Source organism: Protopterus annectens, chromosome 1.part0 (assembly GCF_019279795.1).
Source record: "Protopterus annectens isolate FY-2018-M chromosome 1.part0, PAN1.0, whole genome shotgun sequence".
Taxonomy (NCBI): domain Eukaryota; kingdom Metazoa; phylum Chordata; order Ceratodontiformes; family Protopteridae; genus Protopterus; species Protopterus annectens.
The window spans coordinates 1,345,943,769-1,345,967,530 of record NC_056725.1 but is presented as its reverse complement, the minus strand read 5'-3'; the positions used below and the strand labels follow the sequence as shown (position 1 = coordinate 1,345,967,530).

At 39.9% G+C, this 23,762-nt stretch overlaps 1 protein-coding gene across 3 annotated transcripts in view; it reads right to left on the bottom strand.

Annotated features, from left to right (window-relative positions):
- Nucleotides 1–9,106: 9,106 nt before the first annotated feature.
- DDO (D-aspartate oxidase) overlaps nt 9,107–23,762 on the bottom strand; it is a 380,203-nt gene continuing 365,547 nt past the window's right edge. For all 3 annotated transcript variants that reach the window (XM_044066659.1, XM_044066667.1, XM_044066672.1), the window contains one exon: nt 9,107–14,891. In XM_044066659.1, coding sequence (XP_043922594.1) covers nt 14,327–14,891 — 565 coding nt within the window. In that variant the 3' untranslated portion in view covers nt 9,107–14,326. The remainder of the gene's footprint in view (nt 14,892–23,762) is intronic.

Below are 23,762 nucleotides of genomic sequence, written 5' to 3'. Positions count from 1 at the left end.
GCATACAGGAGACCCAGGGGCCAATCGTGAACAAGTGCGTCTCTCGGTGATTCCCCCGGAGGGGGATGAGGGAGAAGTAGCTGCTGCATTTGGCATTGATTGGACTGGCAAAGAGGTCGCAGCAAGGCTGTCCCCATCTGCGGAAAATCTGTTCCGCTGTTTCCTGTTTCATAGACGACTCATGAGGCATCAGGATTGCCCGGCTGAGCTTGTCGGCTATCACGTTGGTTGCCCTGGGATGTGCATTGCCACCAGAAAATGCTGGGAAGCTACTTCCCATTTCCAAACTCGCATGGCCTCTCGACAGAGTGGGTAAGATCTGGTTCCACCCTGTTTGTTGATATACCATACTACCGACATGTTGTCTGATTGTATTGCAATAGTCCCCAGAGGCAGAAGGTCATGGAGTGCTTGCAACTCCAGGAGCACCGCCCTCATCTCTAGAACGCTGATATGCAGGTGAGCCTCATGATCTTGCCATGTGCATTGGACAGTCCTGCCAAGATAATGACCCCCACCCTATCTGTGAGGCATCCATGGTCACAGTAGCAGTGGGTTGGTGAGGAACAAATTAGGTGCCCTTGGTTAACTGATTGGGTAGTGTCCGCCAAAGGAGGTCCGTCTTGCAAGATTTTGTCAGCAGAATGTGATGAGATAATGGGAGGTGCTGAAAAGACCATGGGACGACAGGAGCCACTGAATTATTCTCATGTTTAGCTTGGCTAGTGACACTAGAAATATGGTGGAAGCCATGGTCCCTAGAAGTTGCAGAATAATCTTGGCTTTGACCTTTCATAAGGGAAGAAGATACCAAATTTAAAGAACCAGATTCTGTGCCCTTTCGGCAAGAAGACGAGCCAACATGTCTACTGTGTCTATCTCTGCGCCTATAAAAATCACAGATAAGGCAGATTTTTCCCAATTTATAGAAATTCCCAGCTGGGCACAAAGCTGAACAGTAGCGTCCCTGGTCTGAAGAAGTAGATGCCTGGTGGGGGCGGTCAACAGCCAGTCATCCAGATACGGAAACACCTGGAATCCTCTATGTCTCAGGTGAGCTGTCACTACTGCCATACATTTGGTGAATACCCTGGGGACTGTGTCGAGACCAAAGGGCAGAGCATGAAACTGGTAATGACTGGCTCCCAGCCAGAAAAGTAGATGACTCCCCCGACGCCCTGTCCATTTTTATGTGGTAGTAGGCATCTTAGAGATCTATTGAGCACATTCAATTGTCTTTCCCTAATAACGGGAGTATAGACTGCAGTGTCACCATCCGGAACTTGTCCTTCTTTACTGATTCGTTCAATCTGCTGAGGTCCAGAATAGGCCTCCAGTCCCTTGTACATTTTGGCACTAAAAAGAATCTGGAGTAAGTTCCAGATCCTATTTGGTCTGCTGGGACAGTTTGGATGACTCTTTTTAACAGCAACTTGCTGACCTCCACAGTTGCCTGATCCCTGTGACTGGGTGGAACATCCCGGATCTTCTTGGGAACAACAGGTGGAAGAGAAAAGGGTATGACATAATCTCTGGTAATAATTCTTTGTACTCACTTGTCTTGAGTGATACCCGGCCAGGCTTCTGGATACAAAGAAATGCGACCCCCGACCGGCCCCAGAGAAGCACAGTCGGGCCCCACATCAGGAGCGGTGGTAAGGCCAGCCCCGAAAGGAATCACGACCTCCCTGGTTTTGCAGACTGCCCCTGCCTCTAGGGCGATGTCTACCACTTCCTCCTCCTCCTCTGCCTCTGAAGGAGTCACCCTATGCATCCTGAAAAAACCTCTGGGACTTCTTGAACCACATTTTCCTGCCCCTCTGACCCTTAGGGTATGGTCTAGAGGGAACAGTAAAACGCACTCCCATGGCAGAGACTGTTTTTCCTTCTTGCTCGTAATGGGTGAGAGTGTCCTTCACCTTGGATCCAAACAAGGAGGAACCGTCAAAGGGGATGTTGGTAAAGGTAGACTTGAACGGTTCTGCAAAGTTACACAAATGCATCCAGGAATGACGCCTCAAGGAAATTCGTGAACCCGCTGCTCTACTTGCTCCATCGGCTGCATACGAAATAAGCTACATGGAAGAGTTGATGATAGAGTTCAAGGTGGACAACTGGGCAGAAACCTTGTCAGGGACTCCCTCAGTATATGTACATTGTAGAGAATCTCCTAACTCTTTAAGGAGGTCTCTCTGAAGTCTCGTGAAGTGAGTAAGGTAGTTCAGTGATCAAAGGGTAAATGCCGCTGAACTAAAGATATGCTTCCCATATCTGTCCATCGTTCAAGACTCCTTATTCGACGGATGAAAAGAAGAAAAAGTCTCAGCTAGCTCCTTCATAGTGGCCGCCGCCACCACCATGGCATCTTTGGGAACACCTTTAGACAAAAAATCTTTCTCAGTAGGGGCAGAAAGAAACTTATTCCGTCTCCTGGTAACTGGCTCCATGGCATCAGGAGTATCCCACACCTTTCGGCTAACTAGCTCCATCAGTTCATCGAAAGGTGGAGACACCCAAGAGGCTGAAGGTTGAGACCCAAAAGCCTTCAGGTACACCAACTCCTCATCAGACGGGGTGACAGTGGGCCAGCCGCACATATGATTAAGGATTTCCAGGATGTCTACGAAGGAGACATCATCAGAGGATGACTTGAGGGACCCTTCAGACTCCTCGAGGTCAGTGTCAGAGGTCAGAGACTCATCTTGGAGTCTACATGCTTCCACTTACATGTTCTCTTCCCCGGGGGCTCCTCAGAAGGACATTCCAGGGAGGTCTCGGAAGAGAGGGGCCACCAGCTGATGGCTCCTGAGGCTGAGGGTCTCTGCTGTCCACAGAGGGAGTAGGAGCTGAGACAGAAGTAGGTGCTTTAGAGGGAAGAGTGTCGGTACCTCTGGTCGGAGCTGACGATCGGGACAGCACACTCCTCATCATCTTGAATACCAACCTCTCCAGCTCCGAAGACCTTCCCGGCTCCAAGGTGACCAATGGTGCTGTCGGCTCCAGAGCCATCAGCTCTGAAATAGACACAGGGTCCGAACTCACCCTAGCCGACGCGCCAAGAAGAAGATTCGGAACCGAAGAAGATCGTTTCCAAGTATCCCTGTCGGGGACCGACTGGGGAGCTTCGGCCCCCAGACACTACGGACGGCGCTGAAAGTGTCGGAGCAGAACTCAGCTCCAAAGCAGCCACAGGGGGAGCTGGAATCGAAGGTTCCACCAGTGGTACCAAACATTCTGGCTCCAAAAGACCAGCATGGTTCGGAGGAGGAATGATTGCAGAGGGCAGAACGGACCCAAGTGGCTCCGGAACCGACTGGGTCGGAGCCAACAGCAATTTAGGCAAAGCAGATGACTTCAACAGTCTCAGCACTACCCTCTCCACATCTTCTTCTGATAAACTCCTGGATGACAGAGTAGGAGAGTGGGATCTCTGCGGTATTGGAGATTTTAATATAGCAGAGGCCGGTAGAGGATCCATAGACTGGCTCTGTGAAATGGTCTCAGTGGTCAGCTCCGAAAAACTTTGAACTGACCCTGTAGTCACAGTAGTGCTCTCAATCAGCACTGAGATCTGTGGAGCTGAAGAGGCAGAAGACTCCGCCGTTTTTGTGATCTTAAGAGGTGGCTCCGAGACACCAGCTGGTGCCGGGGAGGGCCTCTTAGAGGACTTTTCCTTTTCAGATCCCTGAGATCTAGAAGAAGAGGAAGAGCTAGCCAGATCTTCTTCAAAGGAAGATTTAAGAAGACCTTTTAGGATAAGCTTATTCTTACATTCTTACAGCACCCTAGGACTAAATGAGTGGCAAAATAAGCAGGTTTCCTGTAAATGGATGACCTCTAGGCAGTAAACACAATTACTGTGGCCATCCGTGATGGACATTTTCTGCGAACATTTAATACATTTCTTGAAGCCAGATGGCTTATGGTCCTTGCTAACTTTGGACATTCTTCACAAAAAGCACACACCCAGAAAGAAGAAAGGGAGAGGAGGACTAGGTCCACTAATTTAAATGGGCTTAGCCCTGCAGAAAGAGAAAGACACCACGAGGACTAGGTCCTCTAACTAGCCCGGGCAAGGAAAGGAGAGGAAAACAACTAGGTCTTCTAACTAAAACAGACCAAGTTAAGGGACAAAGATGGGAAAGTCACACACTCAAACCAGAAAACAGTGAAACTTTCAAATAGTAACTAAGGCAGAACTGTGTTCTGACAACACCACTAATAAACTTATGACTAAAGCAACAAACAGAACAGAACCTTATTCTGTTAACTACGCCAACAATTTGGAGCGGGAATCCACCAAAAATTTTGCCTAATTCCTAATAAACGCACCAAAATAAGTGCAAAAGGTGCCTACAGATAGCAAACTATGTAATAACACTAACAATAGCACACAAGATACCAATCCAATAAGGCCAAAAGGCCAATTTAGCAAAAGAGTGCACACAAAGTGCAAATGTAAAGGTAACTATGCTAACTATGCTAAACAACTGCACTAACTATGCTAAACAACTATAATATAACAGGTTAGACTAGAAATACAAAAATTTTTGAATAAATTCAAAAAACATAGCCAGAGCCAAAGAGAAGCACAACCAAACTCGTCGACACGGCAAACGTAATATGGGGATTGTACTGGTGGACCATGGGATACCTACCTAGCCACGAGCCAACTAGAAGACTTCCAGCTTGTAAATAGGCCTAGTTGGAGCTGAGGATAGGCTCTGATCCCATATGTAAGAATGAAGATGAGATAGGAATACAGAACATTATGGGTTATATCTGGTAAGTTCAGGATTACCAAACAGTGTTAACACACACACCCAAGCCCTCTCACACTGCAGTGTATTGTTCTTAAATGTAAAATGAATAATTAAAGATCTCATGTTTAATTAGTCAGAGCTGGATCACATGACTGCTACTTTCGGCACGACATACCAGGCCAGATACGTTAAACTTATTAATGCTATCATCTGTGTTCCAAAATTATAACTACAAAAACTTATTTTTTTTAGCATAATGAGCCAGTCTTGCAAGTTATCAGATGTGAAGTACTACATTTCTGCTGTTATTAATACGTGCTAATATTTTAGTTAGAGTGGAAGTTTGTATCTTGGCTCTGCCTTTTTCCTGATCTTATTGTACTGTGTTTTCTGACCTCCTGTTACCTGTATCAAACAAATTCCTTTTACTTGTTAGCTTCCTATATGTAACTTTAACCAACTGTGTTCATCCTGTCATCATTACGTCTTTCATTACACATGAATTATTACTATAAAGGAAAGTCAGAGTACCGAAATAAAAATGAACTGCATACCATATATATAATTTTGCTTAAAATTACCACTTTATTCAGAAGTTTGAGAAAGAAACATGATTTTACTTAGTTACAGCTTATATTATGTGCTATGTTCCATGTAATTATCAATCAAAATCTCTAAAGTAACAAATATTACATGAATATTTTCATACAGTTAAAAAACTAGATAATGTGATAAGAGACTTAGGGACACAGGTGGACAGTGGTCTCACCTTCGATAACCACATCGCCACAACAGTCAGGAAATCCTTCTATGTGGCACACCTCATCACGAAGGGCTTTTCATCCAGAAAAAAGGAGGTCATTGTCCCACTGTACTCATCCCTCATTAGACCCATTATAGAATACAACGCCCCATTTGGTATGTACCTCTCAAGACATCTGCAACAACTGGAAAGGCCTCAGAAATACCTCACTAAAAGAATCACAGGCCTAAAGCAGATGCCCTACGCTGACCGCCTTAAAAAACTCCAGCTATACTCTGTCGCATATCGTCTACTCAGAGGCGATCTCTGCTTAGCATACAAGGCCATGTCAAACCCAGAGCTGTTGGACATGCTACACTTAAAGAAATCCCAATCCCTCAGAGCTACACGCTCCAGGGATCTAAACCTTGTCATCACAATAAACAAAACATGCTGGAGGGATAGGTTCCTGACCCAGAGACTCCCCAGACTCTGGAATAGATTGCCCATACATGTCAAGCAGAGTGCCTCTTTGGACCTCTTCAAGAGGAACCTTGACGATTGGATGGGAGAAAGGAAATTCACCCCAGGGATCACGTCAGTCGCCCTGCTAGACAGGGGTCCAGGAAAGTAAATAATGTGGGAAGAAATAGCCAGGGAATTGTTATGGCTAGGCTTGTATAGGCCTTAGGGCTGATAGCCTAGTACCAACCTATGAACCTATGAACCTATAATTTGTTACTTAAATATGTGTGCGACTGGAAAACTGCTGATATTAATGACCTGAGTTTCAAAGAATACTTATTCGTATGCTTATGATCACAAGCTGCTACATTCTACACTTACCTTACAGTTCATTAAAATATATTGTAAACAGACTATGTAGGTTGTTCATATCTTTGAAAAATCACTGCAAATTATATGCTACGCCAGACTGTATTCAGTAGCACACTTCAGCTACACCCATTCATGATGAATATTCTAGCAAACACACTGTGTCAGTTCAAGCTCATTTGTTCAAATGAGAACTGGTTGCCCTATCTAGCAGATTATTTATTTTGTTGATACGTAGGTGAAATGGAAGATTTTTTAGATAGGACTCAGAAGGATATAGAACACCAAACAGCACAATGCAGACTATACATACAGATACAACATAAGCATATTACGGATGAGATTCAGTTGGTAGATAGTAATTCCTCATAAGTGCTTAGTATTACACTAATGTACATAACAGGAACACTCTATGGAAAAGGATCTGACTGATGCAGTGAAGCACACAGATTTAAAGCAGATTGGATTATTTGGACAGGAGTTCCACAGCTTACAGCCTACATAAGAAAAGATTTTATCTTCAGTGTAGAGTCTGTTGGGAATGACTGAATGGTCAATAGCGGAGGTACAGCAAGAAAAGAGCATGTCAGTACTCTGGGTGAAATGGAAAGGGTAGGCAAGGGTGGGGGAGGTTTTTTAGTTATAGGTAAGGCAATAGGTATAATAAGCATAGCAAAGTTGGAATGGGAGATTAACTATGGTGATACATGATGTTTGCCATGTCAGTGACAGTGTGTGATGCAGTAGGTAGTGTTTAGTGTTAGGAGATTGGTAGTGCTAGAAATTGTTGCTGAATCAACAATCTAAAGGTCATATTAATTCTAGCATTGGGTCACCATTCTGATAAGTGTAGAACCCAACAACATGGATCAGTAAACTGGATATGATACATAGAGATCATAACTGGGCAGAAATATTACCATAAATGCCCCAAGGTGGTATGATAATAGCTTGACACACCAAAGTCTTGGACACCTGTACTATTTCTGACAAACATACAGTGTGCTTAATTTAGTTGCCATGATATATGCTACTCGGGGGGGGGGGTTCTAAGCTTGGTGGCCATGTTATATAATGTGACTTTGTATTTTTTCAATGAACCTGATTAATGAACATTATACTGGAGATAAGACAGTGAGATGGACCTCATCACTTTAGAAATTAGCATTGCAGCAGCATCAGCAGCCTGTTATGTGGGGAGGCAGGTGCTTTGCAAACTAGACATGGTGTGTAGCCTGTAGGATGGCAGGAGGGAAAAATGATCTATAGTTTACTAGAAAAAGTGCAGAGTTAAACACTTTAATGGGAGAATCCAGGGATAAAGAATGTGTTAATCTGCATGATATCGGAGTAGATAGTGGGATAAAGGATACCACGGATGCGTGAGGTAACATGCCCCCATAATAGCTGATCTTCAAAAGAGAGTCTACAGCAGAAATATGCAAATGGATTTCTTCTTTTCTACATGACTGAATCATTTGGCCTGACTTTTCCAGCAGTCAAAAATCCTTGTCAAGGGAGGTAATGCCAGCCTCATCAAACAATGGCAAGTACAAGCCTCAGGGAAAGCTAGAATTATCCCCATGCCATATTATTCATTTTCAGGCAACAGCAAAGGTGTAGCCAAGTACATTCACTTGAATGTATTTTCTTCTAAGCATCTCTCAAAACCAATATGACACATGGAACCCACTATGTGTTGAAGTGTAATATCAAATAACCAGATCTGTGAATACCATGTTTAGAGATAATAATTCATCCCTTAAAATACTTTTTATAGTTCTAAGGGAAAGCTTCTGCAAAGGAAGTGTAGATTATTAAGATGAATAGCAGATGTATACATTTTTAAATGCTAATTTGGTGATCACAGGGAAATTATATGAGATCTGACTAAAAAGTAGATCACCCTGTCTCTGCCCACTCAAGAAACTGTACAATAATCCCAAAGTGAAACACTAATAAATAGAACATTATAATCACATTGAAAAAGTAATAATCAAGTTATAACGGAACAATAAAGAAAGTCTAATGCAAAGAGGAACTATGTGAGGGAATTCTGCTATTGCAAGAAGTTCTTCCTTAAAGATTTACAGTCGTGGTTAGCAGCTCACACAAACATGCTGTAATTCTTCAGAAAGGATCTAGAACCAGTATAACATACCAGCAGAAATGAACGCTGTTCTATTTTGTGTTATATGCACAGTGGTAAACAGTCAACACAGGGTACCCTGCAGAACCATCCTACCATAAACTGCCCTGTCTCTTGACTGAGCATGTAACCTGTACTGTTCTCTGAATATATGCCGACATACTTCTGGTAAGTATCTTGATTTGATACATTTTTTGCAGATACTAATCATAACCCCACACAATACAGTACCAGTACATAAGACACATAGACATGCACGCGCACATGAACACACACACATGCGCGTGCGCACACACACGCACACACACACACACACACACACACACACACACACACACACACACACACACACATGCAGATCATCCTCACACACACACACACACACACACACACACACACACACACACACACACACACACACACACACACACACACGCACATACACACTGTTACCATAATCCAACACATCTGGTACGTCCAAAAGTTTCAGTATTAGTGAAAAGCAACAACAATTTTTGACAAAAAACACTCACCAGTTTACTCTGTTGGCATTACATGATTTGAGAAAGTGAACTGTAATTATAGGGAGATATGCTTAAAGCCTGGAGTTGCAAAATCTTTCTTGCTAAATTACAAAAAAAAAAAAACAAGTAAGTACACTGAACTGCCCAGTTCAGCTGTTAATAAAGTTATTTTTCTATTATAAAGATCAAGCCACAGACTGAAGACGTCAGAGCATGCTGTGGTAGTCTTAACTGTAGGTTCTTGTACCACATCTGAATCACTTTTCTGCCAAAATCTACAAGCCAAACTGCATCTGCAGTTGAAAATCGCAACAGAATCCAACAACCAGAAACGTCAAGAATGAAAACTCACATAGACAACTCTAAAGCATCACAATGCAATCCCAACCCAAACAATACAAATTATCATGAATGCATACAGATTGCAGAAAATTCTTCTCAAGATAGCAGTTTCACTTACTAGTGGCTCTGATTAAACAAGATTGCAAAAAAACAAAACAAAAAAAAAAACAAAACAAACAACAAAACAAAAAGCTTGTTTCCATGTCCCTGGCACCTAAAACTCAGGATTGCTGCATTTTATAGGAAGGGCAAACCCAGACTTCACTGGCCTCATTTGACATGTGCACATTTTGGTCAGATGTATATAATCAGACACATGGCAGTTACACAGCTGGATGGATACCCAAATGACTGACATTAGTGAGCTTCAGCCCAGTTGTCCTATTAATACGAGCCCTCCACAGTGAAAGACCTCAGAATTGTTATTAATCCTAGTTTTACTTAAACATTTTACACTACTTATACAGGGTCAGTTGAAAAACATTAAGCTTGAAATCAAGCTGGATGTCTAGTGATGGTTTTCCATAGAGAAGATATGCTTCTCAGTCACTGTATTGGTTAATTTAACTCCAAGGTTTATAAGCATCAAGATTCAAGCCATTAAGAAATGTGTGGGTTGGTGAAAGAGTGAAGGATGAATTTCCGTGGATTGATCTGAAAAAAAAAAAACAAGAAGGAAAGAAATCTGTTACAAAATCTATGGTGGCAAGTGATAAACAAGGGCTTGACTCTCTAAGCAATTACATTATACTTGTGTTGAGAATGGTTGAGGCTCTCTTGGCTGATGTAATAGAGAATTTTGAAAGGATTAAGAGAATCAGTACATAATTAGCCGAATATATTTTGTAGGTGAAGATGCTTGAGATAGAAATGGTGGACGCTGTGAATTTTCAAGCTGGTGTCATTGTGGAGTCATAAGAAAAAGTCTGGACTTAAAAATATGATTTTCTGTTGAATAAAGCAGAAATACAGAAAGAAAAGCAAGTGGATATGAAAGGTAGAGCTCACAGGAAGAATAGTTGAATCATAGCAGTATCATAATGTGTGGAAAGCCATGTTATGTACAGGATGAATTAGTGAGCATGACAGGGTTAGATGTGATAACAATTAAAGTGGAGCAGGCTTACTGACCATTTGCATTCACCAGGCTGAAAGCACAATGCAGTCCAGACATATTTCTGTTAGATTTGAAATCTAAAAACTTAAAAAACAAGTGTTGTCACAGTTAAAAGACAAGGAGGGACTCAAAGTAAGAGATAATAAAGTATTTTTCAACCTTGACTAATTATTTTGTATAAAGACATAGAGGGCACAATTTGTATCGGCCAGTAGAGAATACAGGATTAGAAAGCTTAAGTTTTGTTGTACTTGATGGCTTTGTTTTGAATTTTTTTTTTGCAAGTGAATAAAAGGCATTTTCAGAGGCACTGGAAGAAGTGCAAGGCATGTGAGAATATGAGGTTCAAGGAGAAAGAACTGCTTTATAGAATGAACAGGGTGGAGGAAGTCAAGAGGGGACTGAGACAGTCGAAATAATTTGGGTTGCAACAGTAAATAAGCTGAAACAATCCAAGAAATTGGCTCAAGAGAAGACTGAAGAATCTTTACATCTCATATGATGAAAAGCATAAAATGATGATCAGTTGGCATAAAAATGGTGGCTGAAGAACCTGAAACTGGACTGATGTAACTAAACAGAGCACTGTTTTTATGTCATCCTGTTGATGAGAACAACAAACCTGCTGCTGTAATGTTTAGTTTGAACTTGAATGTTGAAGTTAATCTGTTTTTGGTAAAGTGGTGGGGGAGCCTCTGAACACCTAAGAGATAAATGACTGTTTAGAAATTTCCTCACTGGGAAACATGTTTGATGGGTAAGACAGCTTGCTCACCATCTATGGGGCCGGACAGTTGGAGGTGAAACTTGTAAAAATATGATTATAAAGTTAAATGATTGTATCTGGCAGTTATAATACAATGACAAAACATAAATATAAAGGGCTCTAATGCTTGAAGATGTTACAGATGGGAATGAACAGCCAGGACTGGGAACATGGAACTTAAAGCAACGCCTATCACCTGGTGGTGTTTGTGGAGAACTGTAAAGGCAAAGGTTTGTCTGTGAACCTGAATATGTAAGTTAAATGTTATGTTTCTTTACATGTTGTACATAGCTTAGTTTGCATATTGCTATTAATTTATGTCTGGATTGGAAGACTTTCTGAAAACAATGAACTGTAAGGGTGATGGAGAAATTCTATAAGATGTAATTATGACTAAATGCTGTAAATGTTATGCAGTAGAAAGGATGAAATTTTTGATGAACGAGGGATGATGTTGATGACATAGAATCCAAATGGTTTGAATAAAACCTGACTGGGGAGTGGGACTCTGGTTAGTGATGATGGGCCAACTGAGCTCAAGGGTCTACATTTTGAAGAGATTAAATCTAAGCTGATACTAATACTCAATGTTGTACCGGAAAAGAAAAAAAGCTGCAGTTATAGTGATACCTAAAGAAGGGAAAGACACAAATCTTCCTTTATCATATTAGCAAGTATTGGAGTTAAATCCTGATTATAAGCTTTTCACGACCATACTAGCAAAATGGAGGGGTAGTTATAGAGTAAACAATGCAGGTTTCTGCCAGTAGACAGACTTTTGATAATGGACTGAAGATGCCTTTGCTATCAAGAATGATGCAGCAAGAAAAGAAGATGGCAGCGAGCCTTGATGCCAAGGAGGCTTGACTGGGTCAACTAATACTTTGCAGTGCAAGTTTTACTGGCATTTGCATTTATGGAAGAATCAATGGCAATGTTGCATTTGGCCTATGATTAATTGACAGCACAGGTTAAAATAGTAGGCATCTCTGTACGTTTATACAGAGATAAAAGAAAAGGATTATTTTTGACACTATTATTATTTGCATTATATTTGGAGTCTCTGGCTGAATTTATTGATGTCATCAGATTTGAAAGGTTACAAACTGCTATGTGAAGATTTCAAAATATTAATATGTGGGTAATGCATTGATTTACTTGACTCTTCAAGAGACAGGTTTGGTAAACAGTCTAATTATAAAGTAAATAAAACCAGAAGGTTGTTATGTCCCAAAGGAGAGTTTACAATATTAACATGATTTTTTATTGAAGGATGAATGTAGTAGATATTAGGAGATAATTGTTAAAGAATCCATTAGAGGGGTCAATTAACTAAATGGATAACAAATTGAAAAATAGGCTGAAAGATGATTTTTTGATAGCAGAAGGCTACTGGCCTGGAGATGGACCAGCTCATTACTTTTATGTTTTGTGTGTGTGTGTGTGTGTGTGTTTTAACTCTAGTGTTAAATGTTTCAGGCATTTCTAGCAGAGCTTTGGTGAATTTTCTAAAGCCAGTTATAAACATGACATGGGATAATATATTGGAAAAGGTAAATCTACAGTGGCTTACAATAAATAATATTACCATATGAAAGGGGGAAATTATATGTATGCACTACAGGTCTATACTTTGATGCAGCATCTCCTTTTAGACCATAATGTTAAATGGAAAATTATTCCGTTATTGCATAATTATATGAAATGCAGAGAGCTTTAAAGCTGTGCAATATTGGAGTTAAGTACTAAGAATAGGGTTACCATATGCAATAATGAAGAGTCTGGAATTAAGAAAATGTCATTAACACAGAAGATATTCATAAATGGGTTAACTACTATATTCTCCATAGGTAAAAGTAGGATCAGAATACCTGATGGAAGGGGTTTATAGCACAGAAGAGAAAGGAAGACTAAAGTATTGTACTGGAAGCAACTGATTTCTGATGGGATGTGGACCTCGTTGGGACAGATGCAGCACAAGTGGAATGTCCACAAACAGAATGTGAAGGAATAATTAATACAGTTTGGAGTATAGGGTTAAATGATTTGTTTTAATCAAAAACATTTCTGTATACATTGTAACTACAAAATGATAGTATTGGGGAGTAATCCTTTTACAAAAAGGTTAATGATTAAAACTTGTAAGTCAGAAAGGGAACTCAGTGTTAAACAAGAGTATAGTCTATGGAAAAAATGTAAAAAGAGTGGGAGGATCTTGTAGGAGGGGAAATAAATGTAAAGATGTGGATGAAATATGCTTAATGTCCCCGTATGCAACAAAGTCACACTGTTTAAGGAGATTTGCATGTATGTATCTTCAGAAATATTTTCATACCTCAGAAAGACTGAAGGAAGTTTCCAAATATGGTAGCAAACTGCTGGAGATGTGATGAAGAGATGTTGCTTGGACAGAAGCCTATTTTTGGTATTTTTCAATGTTAGCAAATTTTAAAGAGGAATTGGAATAGATATCACTGAATGTTTTGGGGCAGGAAGTTTAGGTAATAAAAAAACTGTTGATGTTAGGATTTGGTAATGAAACGCCATTCAATATGATGGAAAAAGCAAGTGTTTATCTTAAAATATTTAGTAGCTAAAAAAATAATAGTCAAAAAATCAAAGTCAGGAGGGAAACCAACAAGATGAGATATTAACCTATTCAAGGATGAAACAGAAATGACAGAAAGTTGGTTGGCAAAGAAAATATCATGGGTGAAATATTCTGCAAGGTGGTTACTTTGGAATAAGTACATATAAATGACTAGAGAAGGACATATTTGTATGAAACAATGGGCAGTGTAAGAAGCATGTCCAGAATGTGTATCAGTTACTATAATGGACTAAGGTGGAAAAGTGTAAATGAAATGCTGGTCTATGGAACACTTAAATTAGAAAAGGGAAATTGTTGGAATTATGCAACAGAAAAGATTTTGCCCAATGGTAAAATAATTTTTTGCTAAAGTAATGAGAAAATTAAATGATAGAATGACTATGAAATCTGTACATGTTCTACTGCTCAACTGTTAACGTTTGTTGTTCGACCAAATAAAGTTTGTTATAAACATATCCAGCAGGGGCCTTGTTTTAAATCACATTTTAGCCTTCAGTGCCATTCTGCTTACTATAACACATTCCTTTACTAACTGAGTAGCATCCCAGGCAGTTCCCCAGTGTATAGAAATGCCACACCCACTATGGCCATAATTATGAATAACAGTTAGTTGATCTTCACCCCGCTTTAGTACTTCCTTTTCCAATCTCACACTAGCCCTAGTAGGCCTTAACCCCACCCAATCATGCACCACCTCACATTTCCTAAGAGAAGGTTCCAGATTACAGCATCTTTCAAATACTTCTTGGCTGGTAATGGGATCTACTTTCAGGCTCCAGTTATCTTTTTCAGTTGTCCCTCCAAGTGTTACAGTTTCACGTCCTGGATACATGTAGGTCTGCCCATCAGAAACACGTACAAAATGCTTCAACCATGGTGCACGAACTTGCACTGCTAGACCTCTCATTGGGTACAGCTGCATATCACCAGCTAGCTCTCTGGATCCAATTCCTGTGCAGTTGACAACAAGGTCATATTTTCCATGCAAATCCCAGAAGTCAGTTACTTTTTCTTTCTGTATCTGGCCTCCAGCACTTTTTAATCTGCAACACAGGGATTAAAGATATGTTACAAGATGCAAATAATGTCATTAGTTTAACAGCTAGCATAGCAAACGTTACTGGGCAGACTTTACTAACCATCTTGTCCCCCTGCTGAGCCTATGAGAAAGGCAGTATACAGATTCTTAAAGCCATATGCTGTTATTTGACAGACAGAGTGTATGGAAGAAGAAATATGAATAAAGTGCGAACATTATGAATGTCAAGCATGGTAACTGCATCGAGTCTGACCCTGTGACTAAAATTACCACCTTAAAGATCTCCAAAGTGGGACATTTTTTGTGAAATGTGAGATTTTGCAAGTCAAATCAGATTTAACCATTTTTTGTTTCTTTTCACATTTTTATTAAAGTCTCATTTACAGAATTACTGTTGTTTCAGTTGTTTTAAATTATATTAACATGTGTGACACACACCACGACTGTTTAATGCAACTGAAAGTAGTACTTTTCTCCTATAATATCAGTTCATAATCCATTTTTCATGCTTTCCCCAACAGGACACACACGTCCAAATGAAGAATACCTTCCAAAAAAAAACATGTTAACCCCATAATATGATATAAATTTGCCCTAGCATATTCAAATGCTTGAGCAGTCCATCTTAATTCAACTACAAGAAAATATAATTCCGTGATAAAAGTTATGGAGATGGAGCAGTGTTGCTCAAACCAATTCATTGTACACACAACCCTAGCCTAACTCATGCTAAAGAATAATGAAAAAAATGTTCTTTGAGTAAAAGAAGTACTTCCCCATTAAGATCAACACAGCAGATCATACTTTACTGTTCTGTTCGTGCAGCACCTTCTCCCACATCTATAAGATTTACTTGTTTATCTGAAATACTAATCACTAAAGTGAAGAGAAAAGTGAAAGGTACTGGCAGTGGCATGGAGTGCTATTATTTAATCTCAGCATGAAGTTATCAATTTACAGACATAATAAATGCCATCACATGTGTGTTGCTCTGTGTTTCAGATGTCATACAATATAGTGCTATAGTGACTGAAGTTATAATAAGCTCACAGTGGAAGCTGCGATGCTTATGGGCATTTTCTAACCTTCACTGTTGAAAATTACAAATGGCGACATCAGAAAGGCAGACAGATATAAGCTATATAAGATACCAAAGGTGACATTTTTAGAACTGTAACCTACAGGTTTTTTAGACAACTGCAGTAGCAGGAAACCCAGCAGGGTGTTCTCTCTCCTTTGATATCAGAAGTTTAGAAAACGTTTATGTTCTGTCTCCATATTAAGCATGTGCCTTAAATTGAAAAAAACAACTCTATAGTGTAGCAAAAATAAGCTGCAGCACCCTGAGATGCCATTCAGTGTGTGACATGTTAAACTAGGCTCTTGTCTGCATAGCCTAGCAGTACTTCAGGCAGATAGCAAAGAACCTCCTTCAATAATTTAATGCAGAATATTGATGATTTTTATTAAATCATCTACACATTTCCATTTATGTTTTCATCACATGATTTGTTTACCTTAATTTCTTGTAACCCACTTACATTAATACATTTTATATTCTTACATCTCTTAATTCTCTTCTGTTTCTGTAGTTCCTCACTGTATTTATTACTGATAAATCCTTCCCTTCCAATTTGGTTTGTAGCATGAATACACATTCTTTGTTCCAGGTAACCCATTTTCATGTAACTCAGACTAGTTACTGTATATATTCTTCATACAAATGGCAATACTCCAAATATCACATTAATAATTTAGATTAAAAATATATTCATAGAGTGACATTCAAAAATTTTTATGACTGTGTATAAGACTGGTACACGCTGTGTAGCAATGAGAAAGTGAACTGTGATTTGGAAAAAGCAATGGGATGGTATAATGTTTATTTTCATAGTTACATGCTAGGACCGTTGCTTATTCAAAATATACTACTGTAATCTCCAAATCAAAAAACAGGAACTGTGGTTAACCAAGTTTACCAATGATTGTAAACTGGGTGTTATACTTGAATACCCTCTGATATGCAGAAGCTACAAAGTACTCGCATACATGTTAGTAGCCAATGTGCTAATAACAAGCAAAAATAAATGCTAAAAAATGCAATATTGCTGCAATTGGCAAACAGTCCCTTATAGTATGGAAAACACTAGCCTGCAAAACAAAGTTGTTAAGAAAGACTTGGAACATGGATAGATAACTCCTTCTCCTTTGCTCATTATGTTGCAACTGTGATCAGGAAATCCTTCTGTCTGGCACAGTTGATCATAAATGGTATTTCCTCTAGGTCAAAAGAAGCCCTTACCCCTCCATATTCTGCACTGAACAGGTCCATTATAGACTACAGTGCTCCCTTTGTTATTTATCTTACTAAACATTTCAAGCAGTCAGAAAGACCTCAAAGGTTCCTGACCAAAAATATCATGGGACTAAAGGACCTGAGTTATCAAGGGAGTCTGGAGGCCTTGTTCCTGTATTCAGTGTCCTATAGACTCCTTAAGGGATATCTATGCCTTGCCTTTGGGGCCATTAGGGATCCAGCAGTCTAAGCGCTCCTTTTGCACCACAAATTAAACAGTCCGGCAAACTCTAGAACCAGAAAACCGAACCCGCTTGAGCAAATAAACAAACTGTGGTGGAAATACAGATTTGTCATGCAAGGATGACCCATTTTCTAGCACAAGCTTCTTCATCCAATCAAGCAGTGTGACACACCATGTTCCTTTAATAAGGAATTAGATAACTGGATTTATAAATTCTTCACCAGTATAACTGCCCTGTCACTCACTGAAAAGGCAGGCAAGATAAACCTGGGTAGTAGCAAAGCTTAAATGATCACATGGCTTAGTTGTCATGCACATTCTAAGATTCTATGACTCAGTCATGTTAATTGTGGTAAATATTATTTAGTGCCATGTTGATCAGGCTGGCTTACACATTATACAATTAAAAAAGATAAGCAAAACTGTGTGATTCACAAAAAAGTGATATCTGGCTAAGGGGAGTACTTACATTTGCCCTTTTGATCCTTCCTTGCACAGCACCTTTTCTCATGGTTTCTCAATATGGGAAACATCAACTGGCCAGGACACAGAAAGGATTGACAAACTAATAGGTCTTTCTTGATTCTGTGGGTGGAGCATGGTCATTCTTAGTTGGTGGAGAGATTTATCTGGTTAAATCTGATAATGAATGAGACTGTACCATGCTAACTAATTATATGTCCCCATGCATGCTGATGACATGGCTATTTACCAATTAGGTCACTCTCACAATAACATTCAGTGCCAACTCCAGTCAGACTTACCTGAGCTCCAGCAATGCCTCATAAACCATAAACTACTGCTCAACCTCAGCAAGACCAAAACTATGCCTTTTGGAACTCAACATAAAATTCACCAAGCACCTGACTCTTTAACTAGCTTTGACCTACACTACTATTCCACGCAGACAACCTCCACCTTCAAATCCCTAGGAGTATAGCTTCATCAGTCACTAAACTTCCATTTCCACATAGACTAAGTAATAATCAAAATAAACTCCTCCCTTTTGTGGGCTAAAAAGTTCCCCCTTTTCTATCCCAACCAGCTAGAGCAGCCATTGGTAAAGGAGTTCTCCTTTCTCAACTTGAATATTGGCTCCCAATTTCTACTTCTGCTTCCACACTCCAGGCTATCTCTAACAGCATTTGCTGATTCATTACAAACACCCTAGAAAAAGCCAAAGGGCTACCACTAAAACAAAGATCTAACCTACTTTTCGGATCTCACTTCTACAAAGTATTCCACCCTCACACATTTACTTCCTTTGCAGACAGACTTCATGAAAAAACCTTCTCCTACAACCTGAGACACTATTCACAAGCCACACCAACTCTCACTACCCCTAGAACTAAACTCCATAGCACTGTACATGCTTTCTCCTCTCAGGTACCTATGCTTTGGCAAGCTCTCTCCATCAACTTTAAGAAAATCAACACTTACTCCAAATTCAGAATGCAAATGAAAAAGTACTTCTTCATCCAAGCCAAATGCCCCTGCTCCAACATAGGACATATCACCTAACCTATCACCTTTCTGAGTCTCTTCTCCTCTCTCAAGATTCACTGACCCACTTTAGAAGCTAATGTGTATATTGGGCATTACACTCTGCTTGATTGTACATTGCATTGCACTTGTTCACTATAATGTATATACACAGTGTTTATGTAATTGGTCTAAACAACTCTGTTATTGCTTACATTTCTATATTTCTGTTTGTGAAATGTTTTGTATTTCTCCTGGGCAGAGCCTGAAAAATTAGTCAATAGTGATCAGTGCACTGCCTTGGTAAACAAACATAAATAAATACACCAGACAAACTTGAAAAACTAGGAAACTCTGTATAAACTCACCAAACACTCCGAAGCCCAAGTCTCAATTCCACTAAGAATATAAAGTCCAACTCGATATGAATGAAAAAATACAAATTTATTTTTAAGCCGTTAAAATCATATGCTTTTCGTCGGCTAACAGTCTGACTTCCTCAGAAAGAACAAACAAGCAAACAGTGCCTCCCCTTCATTGAGAACATTTAAACAGTTCACTAATTGAGAATAGCAAGTCACATGATTGAACCTCATCTGAATTAAAGTCCCAGCACTAAAAAAGCACTAGGGGAACAATGAACAACTAAATGCTCATGTAATAATAATAATACAATACCAAGATGTTAAACCCATATTACATGCAAAACAGATTTCCAGATAACACAGTGTGTACATACATACTTGACAAATCTAGGACATGTAAATAAATAAAAGTTTTGATTTTAATCCTAAAAATTGAATATTTTAAAAAAAAATTTTAAACCATAAAAATCAGACAGCTGTTAAACCCCCACTGCCAAGTTTGGAAACTGAAAATTTTTTTTAAGATTTTAAAGACAGAACTCACTGCCTGTTGTTAAAATGGCCCGCGGGGCCAGATAGTCTCACACCAGAAAGGTGGAAAAAAGACCTTCTCCTTTGGGAATCTGAAGTAAGACAGCTGTATCCATAAGCTATAAAAAATAATACTGTTACTGTTTTGCCAGACATATGCATATCCTAACTTGAAACTACTATCCTGTGGCAACAACAAGTTGTCAATGTAGCTAATGCACATTGCATTGTAACTCTTCTTGATACTACTACCCTGGTGTAAGTATAAATAACAAACTCAGGGATGTAGTTGGTCACTGCCAACCTCCACTCTATTCCATTCTATTGAATCCACGTCCGAGAAACTAGTGCCCCCGAACCCTCTCCACTGTCGCCAGACTAGATGACACTGAATAGTGTCTACTACAAGAACATAGTCTGGCAGGAAGTGGACCAAACTGGCAACACTGTACAATACTTGGAGCCAGTACCTACTGCCCCCACCCTTCCATATATTCCCTTACTGAGTCCTCTAAACCCGCCTAAGCGTGTAATATGGACTTTTATGTTAGCCGTGTATTGGGAACTTGAATCCTACTGCTAAATAAAAGTAAAAATATAGCAACTCAGGTGACATAACCAGGTAGAGGCTCAAATGATGTTCGTAATTTAAAATAATAATAAAGGGTGACTGTTAGTAACAAGGAAATATGAAAGACATGTAGAAACCCCTACAGTATGGAATGATTTTGCTACAAGTCATCTCTTGAGCCTCTTTAACTTCAGTAAGCAAGCCAGGCTCAAAGAACCATTTAGGCCAAGCACATGACATGCATCCAGCCTTAATTGCCACCACAGTTCCCTACTTTCGAAATACAAGGGAGTGTGGCCTCCCCTTGGGTTGGAACTGATCTGGTCGATAACACTAAATGTGAAACTGTGGCCTAAGTTTTCCATGACATGTTTGGCTAGAGCATTCTCCATTTTGCCTTTTCTGATGGCATACAGGTGTTCATATATACGATCTTGTAATCTTCTGTCTGTCTTGCCTACATAGAAAGCACACTGGGCTAAGTACACTACCTGTGTACTATTACAGTTGAATTTGCCTGCCAAGTGGAAGACTGCCTCACTGATGGAAAACCTTGACCCTGTTTTTATATATCCACAGTATTGGCACATGAGGCATTTGTACATGCCCGATCTGTTACTGTGAATCTTTGCTTTTCTTTCCAGTATATCCTTGATATTCGAACCTCTCCTATAGACTACCCTGGGGGGGTCCACAAACACCTTACGTGTGGACTCATCCTGCAGGATCAAGGGCCAGTTCTTCATGACTGTTGTAAAAATGGCTCTGGCATCCATAGTATAAGTTATAATCAAACTTTGGAATGAGTAAGGTGCCTTTTCTATACTCTCTGATCATGTTGTCATATTTCCACACCCCTGACTAAGGATAGGTTCATAAAAACCTGAGAATCTCTTAGATTGGACCTCTTCCACTAGGTCTGAAACTAGGTCATGTGGGTATCCTCTGCTGATAAAAAGGTCGGCCATGAAATTACATTCCACTAGAAAATCAGGGTCTCAACATCAGTAAAACAGAGAAGTCCCTACTTGACATGCTAGCTGGGGCTTCGGTCAGGGTAATGCAACCTGACAAGGGTGGGGGTTTAGTGGTCATGGAGGAATCAGATTACAATAGAAGAATGGAGGATATCCTCTCTGTAGACTGTTATCTCGAGGTATCCCGGAATGAGCTTAATATAGGAAATTCCCGTGTAGTTTCTTATTTTAGTGATATGTTCCTGAATGGAACCATTGACATAGATTTATTTAACTTTATTTCTCTTCCTGTATTTAAGGTTCCAGTAATTTTCGGTACCCCTAAAATTCATAAAAATCTCTTAAATCCCCCCATGCGTCCACTAGTAAGTGCTAGGGGCAGTATTACATACGCTGCTGCCAAAGTAGTTGATTCCATTTTTAAAAAATATGTGGCTACTGAATCTCAAATTAGTAAAGATTCTTGGTCTTTTCTAGCCAGGGTCAATTCTACACCTTTTTCTCACAATAGTTATTTTTTAACTGTCGATGTAAAGGATTTATATACTTTCATCTCTCACTCGGTGGCCTTGGAATGGATCCCTTCCTTGATGTCCCTTAAACTAGCCCCTGCTACCAAGATCCAATTGGTGAGTGAATTGTTGGATATTATTCTATCCAACAATTACGTTTCTTTCAATAATAGATTCTATCTTCAACAAGTAGGAGTACCAATGAGTTCTCCTTGCGGGGCAAGTGTGGCCAATATGGTAATGGCCTATTGGGAAAGGGAATTTGTTATGAACAACAGCTCAGTCATGGACTCTGTACTTATGTACACTCGGTTCCTTGACGATATTTTTATCATCACCAGAGAGGGAGAAAATGTTGTTAGATCTATGGTACAACTTTTCAACTCCTCCACTGAATTTCTAAAATTCACCCATAGCACATCTAAGGACAGTATCACCTACTTGGATGTGGATCTAAGGAAGGATTTGACTTCTAGGAGCTACGTAGCCATAATACACAGAAAAGACACCTTTTCTAATAGCTACGTTCATTTTGACAGTTCTCACCCATATAAACAGAAAAGGTCCATTCTCAAAGGCCAATTTGTATGGGCAGCACGGATGATATCTAGAGACCCTGAGTTTCTAGTGGAATGTAATTTCATGGCCGACCTTTTTATCAGCAGAGGGTATCCACATGACCTAGTTTCAGACCTAGTGGAACAGGTCCAATCTAAGAGATTCTCAGGTTTTTATGAACCTATCCTTAGTCAGGGGGTGGAAATATGACAACACGATCAGAGAGTATAGAAAAGGCACCTTACTCATTCCAAAGTTTGATTATAACTTATACTATGGATGCCAGAGCCATTTTTACAACGGTCATGAAGAACTGTCCCTTGATCCTGCAGGATGAGTCCACACGTAAGGTGTTTGTGGACCCCCCCAGGGTAGTCTATAGGAGAGGTTCGAATATCAAGGATATACTGGAAAGAAAACCAAAGATTCACAGTAACAGATTGGGCATATACAAATGCTCCATGTGCCGATACTGTGGATATATAAAAACAGGGTCAAGGTTTTCCATCAATGAGGTAGTCTTCCACTTGGCAGGCAAATTCAACTGTAATAGTACACAGGTAGTGTACTTAGCCCAGTGTGTCTGCTGTCCTGCTTTCTATGTAGGCAAGACAGACAGAAGATTACAAGAGCGTATATATGAACACCTGTATGCCATCAGAAAAGTCAAAATGGAGAATGCTCTAGCCAAACATGTCATGGAAAACTTAGGCCACAGTTTCACATTTAGTGTTATCGACCAGGTCAGTTCCAACCCAAGGGGAGGCCACACTCCCTTGTATTTAGAAAGTAGGAAACTGTGGTGGCAATTAAGGCTGGATGCATGTCATGTGCCTGGCCTAAATGGTTCTTTGAACCTGGCTTGCTTACTGAAGTTAAAGAGGCTCAAGAGATGACTTGTAGCAAAATCATTCCATACTGGAGGGGTTTCTACATGTCTTTCATATTTCCTTGTTACTAATAGTCACCCTTTATTATTATTTTAAATTACAAACATCATTTGAGCCTTCACCTGGTTATGTCACCTGAGTTATTATATTTTTACTTTTATTTAGCAGTAGGATTCAAGTTCCCAATACACGGCTAACATAAAAGCCCAGATTACATGCTTAGGCAGGTTTACAGGACTCAGTAAGGGAATATAGGGAAGTGGGGGGCAGTAGGTACTGGCTCCAAGTATTGTACAGTGTTGCCAGTTTGGTCCACTTCTTGCTGGACTATGTTTTTGTAGTAGACACTATTCAGTGTCATTTAGTTAGTCTGGCAACAGTGGAGAGGGTTCGGGGGCACTAGTTTCTCGGAAGCGGGTTCAATAGAATGGAATAGAGTGGAGGATGGC